At 43.2% G+C, this 17,201-nt stretch overlaps 1 protein-coding gene across 1 annotated transcript in view; it reads right to left on the bottom strand.

The window, feature by feature from the left end:
- Positions 1 to 11,497, bottom strand: part of TMEFF1 (transmembrane protein with EGF like and two follistatin like domains 1) — a 124,463-nt gene extending 112,966 nt beyond the window's left edge. Inside the window, exon 1 of the mRNA XM_065052941.1 lies at positions 10,843 to 11,497. Coding sequence (XP_064909013.1) covers positions 10,843 to 11,092 — 250 coding nt within the window. The 5' untranslated portion in view covers positions 11,093 to 11,497. The remainder of the gene's footprint in view (positions 1 to 10,842) is intronic.
- Between the last annotated feature and the right edge of the window lie 5,704 nt (positions 11,498 to 17,201).

Genomic DNA, 17,201 nt, shown 5'->3' with positions numbered 1-17,201 from the left:
TTTAGATTAGGTTTATCAAGTATCTAATAAAGCAGAATGTTCATCTCTTTTGTCTTTTGGGTGAGGAGTTCTACTACAGTGTAGTATCTTTTTGCTTTAATGCTGCTCTGGACTGGATTGCCAGCTTGTTAATTTTTCTGCTATAACACCCAAATCCCTTTGCTGATCAGTGTGCTGGATGATTGATTCCCTGCTCCCAGACTAATTTTTTACATTGGACTGCATTTACCATCTGGTATATAAATCACCCAAAACACTCAAATTCGGAGTCTGGTTCCAGTGATCCTCTTTGTTTGCTCAGCCAGCAGCATGAATATCACTTGCAAATGCGGAGGTTGTGTTCTCTCACCTGGATAACTCTTCTATATTACAGACAGAGGGTTTAATAAAGAGCATAGAGAGAATGATAAGCCTATTCTCACAAAAAAAAAAGAAAAAGAAAAAGAAAAAGAAAAAGAAAAAGAAAAAGAAAAAGAAAAAGAAAAAGAAAAAGAAAAAGAAAAAGAAAAAGAAAAAGAAAAAGAAAAAGAAAAAGAAAAAGAAAAAGAAAAAGAAAAAGAAAAAGAACAATAAGCAGCTGTTCTTTGTGTGTTTTCTAGCCAAAATTCTTGTTTCATCCCTACCATAGCCACTAGTTTCAGACGTGAAAAAGAGTATTTCTTACAGCTCAGAACAAATTTTGCACATTTCAAATGTATATAACTATTTTCACAAAGACATTCTTTATAGATGTAAACATCTAAGCAAGCAAAGGACATCCTTTGCAGTTAAACACAGAAAAAACACAATGAAATAAACTGCCTTCTCAACCCATGTTTTATATGAGAAAAAAATGTCTATAACCTCAATAGGAGCCTGCCTATTTTATTTTCACTTTTATAACCTTGAAATGATACTTCCATAAAATTATACTTCCAATCAAGGCAGTGAAAAAGCAAGTCTGCCTCTCAGATTTGTCTAGGTAAACTTCCATGAGAGATGGAAAATGAAGGAAAAGCTGCAGGAGGGTTATGGTACTTTAGGAAAGTAACAGTCTATCTCCCCACCACTACCCATGGCAGTATCGCTCAGGGGGTGTTCCTTTCTTCAGCCTTTCTGAGGATTTTCTGCTGCTGTCCTCTGCCCCAGAGAGCCCATTCGGCGCAATGCACTGACCTCTGCCTCTCCCAGGGGGATCAGATAAAGGCAACACACAATCAGAGTCAATACTAATTAGCAAAATGTAAACATTTAATTAGATGAATGCTTCCCTGAGTTTTAAAGCAACAAACTGCTACCCAGACACAGCTTTTAATCACACTTTCTATGGAAACACCTCTTGGAAAGACTGTTTGAGATGTCTCTCTCAACCAGCTACAGACTTTATAACTTAGTCTTTTATTTTATGGAGAACTTAGGGATTAAAACTTATATTTTCAAAAGTTCTCATTTTGAATGCCTAGTCTACTTGAGGCTTTTCCTGCACTGACACCTTTAGTTAGCACAGATCTCGAGCTTTTACATTGCATTTGTGAAGATTCTTGTTTGTATTAAAATTCTAGAGGAAATTTGTCAACTTCTGCAAATGATGTTTATCTAATCACTCATTCTTTGTAGTCTATATGTGAAACCATATGGGAAACAGTCTCTGAATAGGAGAACAAGTAAAACTCTCGTAAGGTGCAACTAACTCCTCTGTATGCTGCAGGGAGCACTTTCTCACCCACTGCTGCAATGTGTGTTTATAGAAGGTTTTTCTATAGTCATACAAAAGGAGATGTGACAGCATGATTTCATTGTGGGCTATGTGTTTCTTCTTCCTTTGTCATATACAGTGCTCACATGAGTTAGTAACTGAGACCAGTGAAGTGCTTCTTAAAGCAGGACTTTTTGGTCAGCAGTAGGTGAACACTGAAATGTGTCAGACTCCTGAAGCTGGATGAAAATGTGCCAGCCTTCAAAATAAACAGGGCTGGACCTGGGGTGAAGCAACTGGAGCTCCTAAGGTTGAGCATTTGATGTTCATCTTGAACACGCTACGCTCATCAAGGGCAGATTAACCAGAGTTTGCACAGACCCAGCTCTCTTGTTCGCCTCGCCACCCCCACTCCTCCATCTGCTTCCACACTGATCCTGTGAGACGGGTGTGAGGCAGAGGAGATGCCCCAGGGCACTTCCTAGAGGAAGCCAGCAAGCCAGGCAGCTGGGATGGGGCTGCCTACAAAGGCTTTACCGCCAGGCAGAGCCAGATTTCAGTAGGTTTTGGCCTCCAGACCAGAACTGAGAAGAACCATTTCATGTGCTGAACACCCTTTTGTCTGTCTGCCAAGAACATCGTACATGTCCTCTTCCCCAGCGGCGCCCCACAGGATGCTCTATGCATCTTATGAAAGCAGAGTTTTGCACCTATTTAAGACATACAAGAGAATGGTGAGGTCTCAGCCTGGTAGAAATGGGCTAGGGGAGGAACTGGCAGCTACCAAGAGTAGTGGGTTCCTTCAGAAAAATTACTGATAGTTCTGTCTTGTTCCCTATTTTCTTCCCTTTCATTTTCACATGTTTTCCTGCTGGTCTTAATTAACACTATTTTTGAAGCATGGATGAAGATCCTGCCAGCTTGTACACGGTTATATAATGTGAGTGTTTCAAGACTGTAATTGTAACTAAATTTATTTTTTTTCTAATACCTCAAAAGAGAGGTATTAGAAGGATTTAATTTTATTTTGAATCAGATCCTTTAAACATTGTTGCTGTAACACATAATCTATTATCAGAAAAGTCCTGTCTTTTCAGTCCTCAGAAATTGTCTACTGTAATGAGAATTTAAATTAACCTAAAATAAATCCCGATTTGCTAGTCAAACACCGCCTCCTCACAAACCACATTATGATCAATGAGGCAGTTTTAGAGCAACTTAAAAAAATTGAGCATTGATATCAGTGTAACATTAAATTGCTCTCTTTAAGAGAGAAATTCGCATCAGCAATATATATGCAAATGAACTCAGAGCCTGGTCAGTCACGCAGCTCCCACCCAGCCAGGTCTGGGGATGCAACTGGACCAGCAAGAACAGAAGTCTTCTAGGCACTCTTCATGTCTTGCAGGCAGTCTTCTAGCAAAGAGGTCCACTGGCTTCCTGATCCCCACTCCAAAGAACACAGAAGTTTCCTGGTAAGAATCCTTAAGGGGAAAAACTGACCTGACATTTTGATTTTTAAAAATAAACAAATAAATAAATTTAAGAACGCACGAGCCAGAAATCCCAACTATTTAAACAATTAATGGCACCACTAGATATCTACTTAATAATACAAGATAAAGCAGTTCTGCTCTCAGATCCCCTTGAAGTCATCTGTGGATTACACTAGAACTAAAGATAGACTGTAGCTGTTCATCAAGACAGAGGGGCAGATTTAAGGTTCTCCAGGAAAATGTAATTTAATGAGATCACAATTTTGATGGCTAATCTTACTCCTAACCAGATTTTGTCTGTATCTTCTTATACTTTTTTGGACCAAAAATATCACACAAAGACAATCCATTTTGCCAAGAAATGGTTTAATAAAATGAAATTTACTATGGATTGATTTAATCGAACAAGCCCTTCTCTACACACTTAGGAGCTACACAAAATGCAACTCCACCCTCTCACACTCTTTCCCTTTTTCTTCCTGTATTTCTCTGTATTTCTGAATTGTTAGAATTTCAAGATGATCTAAAGATGATCTACAAATAAACTACAGCAATTAGATTAGAGAGGGCTATTTAGTTTACAGCACATCATTTAATTATAATCTTCTTATTATCTAAAGCTATTCTTGGGATAGAATGATTTTTTGTAAGAGTAATTTACAATGAACTTCCTTGGTCTTCAGCTTTATTGAATAGTACAGACTGCTTTAAAAAAAGACAGGCTTTCACCTCAAAAACACCAAAATGTCCTCTATCTCCACTTTCATGCCACAGCATCTGTAGGAACTTATCAAGGCGGATACATAGTAGTCTAGACCGAGAAGAACAGTTTTTTTTTTTGCACAGCCTGCTGCTCAGTATTTTTTCTTCCCCAAATGTTACAGATACAATTATTCTGGGATCTACTGCCACTACGTGCTTTGTGGACACTCGCCGAAGTCTGACCACAGGCTGGAAGAGTCACAAGCACTTTCAACTGAGGGATCAATGGTGGAACGTGATCATCTCTTCATAGGAAAATGGTAAATTGAGCTTCCTCTCGATACCTGGGATTCTCTGCTGTTGTACATCTCTACTCAAAGAACTTGACCACAGATTCTTTTTTTTCAAGTCCAAATAAACATTAACCTTTATCCACCCTACTGTAAACTCTAGAAGAAAACCAGAAGACTTGAAGTGCAAAATCCTTATCCTTACATCAGCACCAAAAAAAGGGCCAGACTGCTCTTATTAAACACACTTCTTGTTTTCCTTTTAACAGGAATTACCAGAGAGGTTTTGGTACCGAAATAATGCTTTCTTGGCAATATTTTCCACAACAAACATAGCTCCTCTTTTCCCCTTTTCAAAAAATTATGAAGAAATTGGACTTGATCCAGTCCCTCTAGTCAAGCCTCAATGGCTTCATCACACTACCAGTTCCCACTAGTGACAATGATGGAGTGACACCTGTTGCGAGATTATTTGCTGCTATTCTGACACTTTCAATTTTATTTCATTACCTTTCGGCTCTTTAATCAGCATGAGAATCTGTACTGCAAGGACATTTCATGTATAGGTAATTACACTAAAAGGAAACAAATATGTGCATATTACTGTCTGAGTTTTAATTTCTCTTTTTAATCATTGTTCATACTTTTTACTCATAGTTGATTTATATTCATGCCTTACGATAGTTTCTCAAATTGAAATGTAACCTCACTGAGTCCAGATCATTTACTTCAGAAGTTCGATCAGCACAAACACCTATCACAGTTTATTTGTCTTGACTGTTACAATCCATTTATGGGAACATAAGTCATAGTATCTTAGATAAAATAACCAATTACTCTAGTCCCATCTAGCATTTCAGATCAAGTTTATCCATGCAAACATAAAAAGATGTGTGCTTCTCGAAACAGTTAGGGTAGTTTACCTGAACCTCTACCCCTCTTCCACCCTCCACCTTTACATTCTTGCCAATGTGCCTTTGTATCTTTAGCCCAAATTGGTTTGGCCTTGTGTAACTTAGAATGATATACCAAAAACAAAAAAAAAAACAAACAAACCCTCCTTCACTTAATCTTCACAAAACCCACAAAGGGTATGTCTGTTCCAGCTGATAAGCATGGATGAAAGCCAGTCTTGAGGCCACATCTCATTCTGGTTCAGAGTCTCCACTGAGCCCAGGCAGAAACTAAGGCCAGCCTCCAGAGACTGGCAGTGCCTGAGGTTTGTAGCCTCCCAAATCCGTGTTCACCTCTGCCACATGGATTGGGCACAGGCAGGGCCAAGGGAGCTCCATGCTCTCTTTCCGTGATGGTTTCTAAATAACAGTATCTGTGCATTCCACAGTATGTTAGAAACTTCCTCATATATTTCAATAGTTTTTCCCTGTCACAGTGGGGACAGTCTGGACCCAAGCTTCACACAACACACAAGCCTAGAGTGAGAAAGAGCGTATATAAAACTCATTTTGGCCAACCCACTTATAAACTCAGGTCTTCACCTCACAGTATAGATGTAGTAGACAGGAGTAGCTTTAGAACTCTTCTTATCCCAAAGAAAAAGGTGAAGTTTTCAGCTACAACAACTCATACATAATACGTAACATGCCTTAAAGTAAAGAAAGTTCATCCTGGCTTGAACCCTAAAACTGTAATTTGCCAATAAATATAGATAGCATTTTTGAAAGCATATTTTCTCCTCCATGCTGATATATCTTAGATGCCTCTGAGAAATAAACCCTTGCAAAGGTGACTGAATTATTGTCTTCCAAAGAAACTGTTTCCCTAGGCATTCAGACCTTGTGCCCCAAATGTTGTGTTTCTAATCCAACCATATTCTTGTTCATTTAGGTTTTTGACACTTTAAAAATTCTCCTTATCTCTCTCTGCCACTGTCAAACCCTTTTGGAAGGAAGGAGAGTTAGCAAAGGCAAATGCAATGCTCAAGCAGAGATAGTTTCCTGATGATGCAAGGTATTCCAAGAACTCCCCTGCTTTGGTTTGGCTGCAGTGACCTCAGATTTTGCCATTCTCCACCATCCCCGCCAGCCATCAAGCACCGAACAAGAGCGCACTACTGGTAACCTGCACACAGAATGAAGAAGATACGTTCTTCGTTTCTAGTCCTTGGATATAGCAGGTATGAACACATTACATACACCACACCAACGTGCTATACAGATAAGGCTTGAGCAGGTAATATTTTTCTGGAAATGTGTCTGCTATGCCTCTTCTGCTAGCAATGATATCCAGCCACTGGATCCCTGATACGGGGTCTGGAGAACAGACTTGATGACATCTAACAAAGTAATGGAAACAGAGTCCTTAATCAAGCAGCCTTTGCTGCACATCGAGGATGTAGGCAACAAGAACCCCAGCAGGAGATGCTGAGGAAAGCGACTTGCAAATTCTGACCGAGACAACATTCATCACTAGTGGAAAATAGACAAGAACAAGGATGAGACAAAAAGAGGTATTATTTTTCTATGGTAACATATGTAACTCCAGTGACAGTAGCCATACTTAAAATGCACTGCTCCCTCTTTGGGTGTGTGCAACAATCAATAATTGATGTAACTTTTCTCTTCTGTTGTTGCACTACACAGGCTTATGATTCTGGACGTTCCTGCCTTATCTGCATTTAAACTGGATCTCCTGTTGCTCGCCTTGCTAACCTTCTGTGCCCTTCCCAACCCTTCTTCCTCTAAACTCTGTTCACACAAGGGAAAAAGGCATGCTTTAAAACAGAGGCATACGATGTAGCCAGTTCTTGCCACTCTTGTCCATCCTCTGTGAGTTGCTCCTACTCTTGGCTGTGTATCTTTTCTCATGCTGCTTCCTTACTCTTTTCTGTTCATGTACCAGTTAACAACTTCCACTCCCATTCCCTCTTCAGGACCTGCTCTTTGTCCAGCCTCCAGATGCTTTCATTCTACCGAGGATGTCTACCCCTCCCTTCTCATCCTATCACATTTTAAAATATGAAAACATGTAAGTTTTGCTTGTGCTTGTTGTACTCATGTTGGCTCACCATGTTCTCTGCTTCACGTCTGTTTTTTTCTAATGTTTCCATACTCTCTGTTTGTCTAATTTACTCCATGAGTTTCATCAGGGCAGAAACCATTTCTCTAAAGTGTATTGAAAGTTAAGATAATGTGTATATGGTGAAGCATGGCTCCACTATAGCTTTCTCTGCTCTTCTCTCTGAAAATTTACAAGTTTTTTGAGCGCTTGTACTTCCATGCTCAATAAACAGCCCATCATACATTCAGCCGTGACCCTATCACTGGATGGATATTTTCCTTTGTCCCTGCATCCCTTTCCCTCTCCCTAATTGGTAATTTCCATCTACTTTTATCTACAAACTATTTCAGACACGTTATGATTGTGCAAACAAAAAGAAGAGGAACTCTGTGGAAGAGAAGGTGTCCTTAATTTTTCCTTGACCTCATTCAGTCTTCAGTAATCTATCTTGAACCAATTTTGTCTTTAGTCACTTCACTCAAAGAGAATTTAAGAAACCAAGGGCAGCATATGGCCTGTGAGACTCATAGCAGTTGAGTGGAATCATTCCAAACAAGCATAGTTTATTACATGAAGGAGCAGCAAACTGAAAGGCTTACCAATGTTATTCAAAATCCCAGGTGCACAAATCCGAACCAATGCACTGAGCTATCTCTCTTGTCAAGTCTGTGTACCTCTCACCAAAATCCTCAGAGTGTGGTCACTTACCATCAAATTGCAACCCCGGTGGCTGCCACACGTGTGACCGGAGCACATCTCACACCAGAGATTCAACCAGACTGAAATCAAAACTGAAGATGCCCACATGCAGTGTGTTTCTCTGGAGAGTGCCAGCAGATTAAGAGCTCATGAGCTGACTACATTTTATACTTACCTTTACACTCCAGATGCTTAATAACCCCCTGCAGTTCACAGTCTTTACTAAGGACATGACTATCTTATAGCCTGAGCAGAGAAGCAAGCATCACGTCACCCTGCTCATGGATAGCCAGTGAATATCAGAAATGTTACAGAAGGTGACTACAGGTAGTGCTGGGAATATAATAACCTCTCTAAAACATCACTCCTAAGATGCCCTTTTCCAGAGACACCAACTTGTTTTTTACCCCATTCTGGGTAAAATGGGGCTATTTCATTCTCCTAGCTTAGCAATAATTTGGACTGACAGATGAACAGACACATTCAATTCCACATCGTCATTAACTTCAGATATGTCTTAATTCTCTGTTTCCTGTTCTAATCACTTGATTATATGCTCTGGCCTTGGATGATGCAATTATATCATAATTTAACAAAAGACCGAGCTGCAATGCCTGTGCCAAAGGGGCACAATCAAGGCTGAAAAGGCTATCTTACTTTTCCTGTTGTCTGTCTCTGTCTACCACCAGCAAACTTTTTCTTAAATCGTATACTCTGGAGGAATAAAAGTGAGGAGTTCAGCATTTCCTAAAAGTAAAAAAATAAAGGTAGCTACCTAATCTAGTGATGATACAATTTTACAAGCTCACGAACCATTACAGAAAGTATAAGAAACTGTTCCAGAGCAGCAGGTCAACATGATGCAAATATTAAAATGAAAATATAACAGCAGAGAGAATTTTTTTTCTCTGTGTATGCGAAGTAATTCAGAGAGTCCAAATGTTTGAAGAAAAAGTAATGATAGTGGTTTTCAGTTTAACTTTCAGTATAAATAGCAATGTACATTGTAGCAATCCACTGGTGAAGGTGCTAAAGTCAACGTCTGGCCCCAGCTAAGTATAGGAAACTCATCTTTTGCAAGGAGTAGCTTATCCAGTAAAAGTTAATGAAGCTATACAGAACTAAGTGAGGGGAAAATCTGTCCCAGATAGTAGGTGTTGATATTAGTTCTTTTGAAATTAATGTTGAGAACTGAAACACTGCTGTCTTGCATGAAACAATTAACACATAGCAGAATCTGACTACTGTATTTTTAAATGAAATTTTCCTTCCATATTTTTGTAGCTACACTAAAAATAGTACCTGCCATACGTACATATATAGCACATATATTCGCTTCTGCCTATTTTTAGCAGAACCAAATAATTCTGAATGCCTTCGATACAGCATACGGTTTTCTAATTCCAGGTTGGAAAGCCCTCTTTCCGTGATGGTTTCTAAATAACAGTATCCGTGCATTCCACAGTATGTTAGAAACTTCCTCATATATTTCAATAGCCTTCCATATTTAATCTCACTGATTTATGAACATGCTGTGGTCTAATGACCCACATGGCTCTGATGGGTAAGCCGCTAACACCAGTGACACATTAACCTATTAACCTCTCTTTAAAAATAACCATGATATTCATACAAACAGAATGCAAAAGGCAGCAGTAAAACAGTAGCATTGTGGTATCACATGCTAACACAGTAGATATCTAAACTAGCTAAAATGAAGAAGAAATGAGCATATCAAGAGTGAAGAGCAGTTAGATTTATTATATTGCAAAATCATTTTGCCACAGTTTGCTGGTCTGTGAATTTGACAGTCTGCTTTAGCAGCATTATCCGTATTATAAAACAGAATTGGGAGGAAAATCACTATTCCATTCACTCATTTCTTGAAAGCTGTTACACAGTTTGGGGACCCTAGCCTGGGAGGTAGCAAGAGCTTTTCCAGTGTGGAAATTGCCTTCCGACTCCCGCCGAAGACAATGGGAGTGCTCTGAGCACAGGGCAAGAAACGTTCATCACCTTGGAGAAGGCACTTTGTGCGGCTCTCGCCGGCGATCCTTGCAGTGGAATAAACCTATCAGTTTAGAACTATGCCTCAGTAAGAGGCATAGACAGCAATTTTTGAGAGCAAAAATAAACAAATTACCTTTTCTAACTATTAGTTTTAGAAGAAAAAACAAGTCTTTCTAACAAACCGTAAACTTTCTATTGTATGCATTTACTTTGTTCTACTTTAAAAGCACCGTATCCCTCAAGATATAAGTAAACGTGCCACTGCCATGCCAGACCAATTCACCTACACTGAAACTGTACTATACCAGCATATACTTACGCATAGGCTGGGCAGACATAATAAAGGATTCTCCTGTCATGCAACCAAAGCAGGAAAAAATGCCTAAAAAGCTGCTGTCTAACCTCATCCCGAGTTAATCCACACAGCAACCGGCAGCAGGACGGATGGTGAGGCTACCCCGGCTTTGGGGTCTGGGCTGCCCACACGAACAGAGACCGAAGAAGGAGCCCGTATGAGCGCCGTAAGGGCTTGGGCTCACGGCTGCCTGCCGGCTCTTCGCCCTCTGCCCCCGGCAGGACGGGGCGGCGGGGGGCACGGGGCGGCTGCGGGCGGCGCCCCGGGCTGCCGGTGCGCACCTGCCGGCACGGCGGCGGGAGGGCGGAGGGGAACAACAAAAGCCGAGAGACAGCAGCAAACTCCGTCCTTTCGACGGGGGAGCCGCTGGAGAGGGGGCTTCCCCCGCTCCCGGGGAGGGGGATCTCCCCGCCGGCCGGGGCGCCGGTCCGCCGCACCCGGGGCCGGGGCGGGCGCTTCTCCTTTGTTTTCCACCGCCCGTCGGGACGGGCCGGGAGGAGCCGGGGGGGGCGCGCTCAGCCCCCCACGTGCACGCGTGGGTCGCCCGCACGGGTGGGCGCGGAGCCGGGTGGTGCGCGGAATCCGACGGGGCATTACCTGAGCAGTTGATGCCTTTCCCCTTGCCGCCGCCCTGGCACTCGGAGCCGGGCAGGGGGTGGGAGGCGCGGCCGGCGGGCAGGGCGGAGAGGGCGAGCACCAGGAGGGCCGAGGTGTAGCACAGCGCCATGGGGGGTCCCGCTCGCAGGAGCGGTCGGGCGGCGGCCGGGTTCTCTCCCAGCATGACGAGGGGCGGCCGAGGAGCAGCGGCGGCGGCAGCGGGATGGCGGCGGCGGCAGGCCCGCAGCATCAACCGGAGCCCGCGGCGCCGCCCGGGCGGGACCGTCCTTTCTCCGCCGCGCCGGAGCACACCTTCAGCATCCCCGCCGCGGCGGCCGCAGAGACCCACCGCCGCCGCCTCCGCCGCTGCCCGGCCGCGGGCAGGGCTGGCCCCGGAGGTGCAGCGCGTCCCTTGCAGCCCAGCGGTGCGGCGGCCGCCTCCGCTCCTGGCCGCCGGCGGGGCCGCCTGGCCCCGGCCGCGCTCCTTTGTGCGCGGCGCCCGGCAGCGCCGCCGCTCCGCCTGCAACAAAGGGAGCGGAGCCGAGGCGGCTGCTGCTACTGCTGCCGCCGCCGCGGAGGGGGAGGAGGAGGGAGAGAAAGGGGAGGAAGCACACGTGATGGCAGCCCCCTCCCCCGGGACCGGAGGGGAGGTGAGGGGCTTCTCCTCGCTCGGCGGGCAGGGCGAGCGGTGGCGGCAGCGACCGCCCGCACGGCGGGGCCGCCCCCGCGGGGAGCGGGTGGGGAGAGCCCGGCGCGGCGGGGGGCCGGGCCGGGCGGGTGGTGGGTACCGCTGAAAAGCGTGCGGGGATAACGCTGATGGGTGAACGAAAGCAGAGCGGGTCCCAAGGGGCGGCGAGGAAGGAGGGCCACTGGCACGACGTTTGTCATCCCGTGAGATGGTTTATTATTCACTAATAAGCTGGCCGGAGTGGGGATGGGGAAGAAAGCAAAGAGACCGTCTCTGCTATTGATTAGTTGTCAGGGTTGTGTTTCGTTTTTACTGAACGGAAGCCCAGCACGTATGGCAGGAGCATTTGTGGCGATCCAAGTAAATAAATATGTTTGTGGTGAAAGTAGTGACTTTTGGTAACAGTGCCTTTATTACCTGGGTTTTTTCTAGTGCCTTGCATGGAGATGTTTCAGAGGATCAAAAGCACTGCACAGGTACAAGGTGCCAGGCACACATCTTGAGTGCAGACCCTCAGCATGACACTGTGTGGCTGAAAGCTTTGTGTAAATTGACAGTGCTGTTATTACTTTTACATATGGAAAACACTGGACAATGCTTAACATTCAACGAGAATTTTTCCGGTCTCAGTTGTCACATTTTGTGCAAGTTTTTAAATCCACTGTTCAAACCATTCCATTATCAGGAACAATAACTGCTTGTTTCCTTGGTCTCTCTGCTGCTGCACACCACCAACTTGCTCTAAGGTATAGCTCTTGTGTGGAGAGATCTTCAAGTAGTTCATTAACCAGAGCAGTCAGGAATAAGGCCATAAATCCAGCAGTAAGCTTTGGGTAGGCACAGTGGTCAGACACATGAAGTCAGATTGTTGTCTTTTTAAACACAACAATGAAGACATAAGTCCTGTATTGCCAAGACTGAGTGAGCAATTTTCTTTCAGCATATGGAGTTCAATACTGACTGTCTCTGCCAAGTAACGTTCTTCTGTAATTACTTGCTCCTTTTGCTAGTAGTGATGCTAGATGTCAGAAGAGCTCTGCTCTTCAGTAAGGTGAGGTGCATTAATTCGCATGGAGCCTCTTCTGCTGTATCTGGGATGCTGAGGTACATTGGCCAGGATGCTTAAAGCTTTCTCAGATCTGCATATTGCAATCTGGTCTGCTAAGGAGGTAAACTTTTGGATCTTTAGGCCACGGGACTGGCACAGATCTTGTGTTTTGAAGGCAGTACTTTGCTGTTGCAGGAGCAAATACTCATATAACCCTTTCCATAATCACAACTACATCCGTCTAATATTAAATCTATTGTTTTCCTGCAATTTGTGCTGGAGGGTTGGACCAGAGCTGCCCTATTCCTGTGTTAGAAAGCTCCTAACTCTCAGCCTGGACACTTTCAAGATCAGCTGGTAAGCACCTGTCCTTGTGCCATACACTATTTCAGTTAGGCATTTCTCTTTCCCTTGTACTCAAACCTATAATATATTTATAGGTAGTAGTCATAGACACTCTCAACTTGTCTAGCCTATCAATAAGTTTTGTTAGTCTCCTCCTATAACACAGAGCCTCTGTAACTTGAAATTTTCTGCACTAGGTACAATTTTAATTCGGCTTTCTTGTGCATAGCTGACATGGAACATGTAGCAGTTTTTCACATAGTATTGCCAGTCTTGGCAGTGGAGGGAGTCTCTCCTCAATTCTTCCAAAATGACCTTTTCTCCTACAGCCAATTTACTTTTCATATGACCAAATCTCACTGATGGTTTGGATGAGTGACTAATACAGGCAACTCCTTCTATTTTTCTCTCATTTACAGTCCATAATAAAAACCCCTTTTCACAAATGTCTAAGTGCATGCCCCTATGTTTTCCATTATTAAACTTCATGTCAATTCTGTTATTCCAGTCCTCAAGACTGTGTAGTCGTCTCTGTAGGGTATACTGAACATCCTTTCTGTTGGCAGTCCTACCCAGTTCTTTGTGTCCAGAGCACGCTCACCTTCACAATAATGAATATACATGCAAATACAAGCTATTAGTCCCAGAATAAACTTTAAGAAACAGCAATAATAACTTCTCCCAGTTGAAACACTCCCCTTCCAGGGCAGTGTGTTGTCATCTGTGGTGAGTTCCTAACTGAATCTGCAGCTTTTTTTCAGTACCTGATCTCTTTCAGTTTAACTAGGCAATCCCCACACTGCATCATATGGAAGTTTTTAACAAATCCAGATGGATTGTAAATTAATCTCACGGGATTTGGCTTTGCGGGTTTTGTTGTTGTTATTTTTTTACTCCTAGGATGGATGACAGGCCATTTTTGTTTTGCTAGAAAAGCCATGTCTGAGTTGTGCTATCTGCCTGGACGCATCTCTAGCTAGTCTTAAGTGAGTGATACAGTCATGCCTGGTTGGCAAATTCACACTATACCAGCTGGGTATTCATTCTTATTCTGTTCTCTGATACATGTATAAAAAAACCCTAAACACTTTCCTGCCAGCTAAAGAATCAAAGGAACTCTGAAAGAATTTGAGCAAGCTGCTCCTGCGACACAAATTGTTACAAGCAGAGGGAATGCCATGCCGATGAACTGACAGATCTGGTATGTCTTTGAGATCATGCTAAACTCTGTCACATTTGCTACCTTCCATCTTCGGCAAGTAAATGTGACCTTATTGCAATTGCACAATAATTTCACTTCTGTTCACATCCAACTGCTCTCCTGTGAAAGCAGGAAGCTCTACAAATTGTTGAAAATTGTCATCTTTGGTGAGTTCTTGAACACCAACAGCCGTTTTTCAGACCACTGCTGGTACACACACAATTTCTGCCCTCCCTTATTTTTCCCCAGGCATTGTAGGAAGGAAGATGCACAACCAAAGGGAAGCAGGCAATATGCAGGAGCAGAGAGAAGCTTCCTGACCAGGGAGAGTGGTTTCATTTGCCAGACATCTGGATACAATACAGATACACTTAATTGTGAAAGCACTGTTCTATTTAATCTTGGAGAACAAAATGGAGGAGATCTATTAATATAATTTAGTGAAACCATTAAGCTGTTGTTCAGAGCCCACTGTTCCCCTATGCATCAGGCAGTAGAATCCTGCCCTTGCAAGGTATTTTGCCAGAGAATTGTACTTATTAATCTCATCGATAGTATAAATTGGAACAATATTCACAGAATCAAAGAATCACAGGAAGGTTGTGGCTAGAAGGGACCTCTGGAGGTCATGTGGCTTGAGGCCCCTGCTCAAGCAGGGCCATCTAGATCTGGTTGCCCAGGACCATGTCCAGATGGCTTTTGAATATCTCCAAGGATGGAGGTTCCACAACCTACCTGGGCAACCCGTGCCAGTGCTTGGTCACCCTCTTAGTAAGAAAGTGTTTCCTTGATGTTCAAGGGTAACCTCCTATGTTTCAGTTTGTGCTCGATGCCTCTTGTCCTGAGCCAAAGATCTTGTCGTCTAACCACATCTAGAATCAGCCTCAATAAAAGCCTGAAGACACAGGAGTCCTCTCACATAAACTATCTCACTTTTGACTTTTTATCAAAAACACTTAATTTGTCCACTAGTTGAACTCATTTATCTGCTTCCATTTCTTTTTTCTACTTATTTTCTGTGCCCAAAATCTCAACAGACACCTACCTAAATCTGCCACCTTCCGCATTTACAACTTGGATAATACAAACAAGGATCTTCACTATACAGTCCCACCACATTCTGATAACAAAAAATGAGTGCAAAATCGAAACAGTCAAGAAAGGACCAGGTGGCTACGTAATTTAGTTTCATCCAGAGTTCACTAGCTATTGAATGTCATATTTAATTGATTCACATTACAATTATTTTTCAGTGCCACAGAGTTTCTTCTGTGTTAGTGCTGAGTGCTTCAGCAGTCAAGTGTGTGGCCCAGGATTTAGAGCGAGGTCACGGTGTAGGACATGGGAGCCTATCCAACAGACCTCCCACAGGTTTATCTTGCCAAACTCAACACCTGCTGTACAAACAGAACCTTGGAGAACTTTTCTTGCCTGCAAGGCTCTTTGCTGAACAGAAAGGGTGTTTAACACAATACTGTCTTCCTCCTTTCAGTCTGGGACTAAATATGTGGCACCAGCCTCAGATCAATACTTGCCCTCTGTTAAGGTTTCACATCTAACTTTTGGTGCCGAAGCTTCATCAAGTGCTTCAAGTATTTAACACCACTCAAAGCTAGAAAAAAAAGACAGTTTAGGCCAAACTGAAATTGCCAGCACAGTAATGAGAGCAGAGCAAGGGCAAGAGCTCAGGAAAGCTGAGCTTGATCCTGCTGCTCCTGGGAGGTGGGAAGGAGAAGGCAGATGATTGCTTGTTCCCACTTCCCCTCAGTATAGCTTGATGATAGCTCTGGGGCAAGCAGCATGGGCAGTGTTTATTTTACTGATCCCCCAGTGCCCTGCTGCCCTGTGCAGCAGTGTCCTTCCCCAGTGCATAAGGCTGCCCCAATGCCTCACCAGTTTTTGAGGCAGCAACACTTTCAGGGTAGTTGCTCCTGGGAAGCTGAGATCTTTTTTCCCCGGCTTTGCTATGCCTCTCTGCTTTGCATCTTATACTTCACTCCTGTGGTTATTCTATTTCCCTCTTTCAGTCTCTAATTTTTCAGATGTTTGCCTGGATTATGTTTTTCTTCCCTACTTTTCTGCATTTCCCTTCCCCTTTCACCATGCTGACAGATCTGTTTCTCTTATTGCTTCTCCTTTCCCAGCCAATCTTTATTTGGTTGAAAGACACCACCAAAACCCCACTTGGGTCAACGACAGTTCTTAAGAACAAAGCTAGAGACGTTTCTTCTCATGTCTTCATGATGACGCTTTTAGTTCATCTCCTCGCTAATGTAATTATGAACTTGTCCCCACCCTAGCTTGCTGGCCCATACATGTTACTGAGTTTTCTGTCACAATGTCCCCACAAATCAAGAAATATTGCTGGGCTCATTTTGCTGCTGGAAAAAACGGGGCACCGAGAGATTTCTTTTTTCCCAGCAACAGCCACAGAACACAGAGGGTTCTACAGCCACTGGAAAACAAAATCCTTACCTTTCAAAACCCAGTTTCAAATGCACGCTTCTCCAATGCATTTTAGCTCCTCCAAACACTAACACCTTTGTTTGACCTTTATTCAGAGCAGTGGCAGGAACAGTAGTGAAAACTGAAAAACATTCTTGGGGCACAAATACGTATGCCCAGTCGGTGTGCCCATCTTGCACTGTTGTTACGTACATATTTTTTGTTCTTACTCATCCATTCCAAACATTTTTTCCCCTTTCTTGGCTTATATAATGAAATACGAGCTGTCATTTAGCACCTTCACATACTTAGCTCTTCTAGTCTTTCCTCATTAATCAGTTCTTCAGCACATTAATCAGTTCGTTACTATTTTCTCAGTTTCTTCTAATTCATTGACATCTTTCTTTTATTCAAATATTGCCAGACTCTAACCACTGATTAGTAAAAGCGATTTCCAGATGTTGATAAATGCTTTTGTCACTTATTGATCAGACTATTTCAATTTTTTGAATCATATATTTACTGCAGGTAATTCACAACATAATAACCTGTGTGTGCCTAGGTGTGCCAGGAAGGTCACACCTTATTCCATTCTACAGTTCTTCCACCATATCCATAAAATAACACTAATA

This window comes from Columba livia, chromosome 2 (genome assembly GCF_036013475.1).
Source record: "Columba livia isolate bColLiv1 breed racing homer chromosome 2, bColLiv1.pat.W.v2, whole genome shotgun sequence".
In the NCBI taxonomy this organism is placed as follows: domain Eukaryota; kingdom Metazoa; phylum Chordata; class Aves; order Columbiformes; family Columbidae; genus Columba; species Columba livia.
Note: the sequence above shows the minus strand (reverse complement) of the source record. Positions and strands in the feature narration are given on the sequence as shown.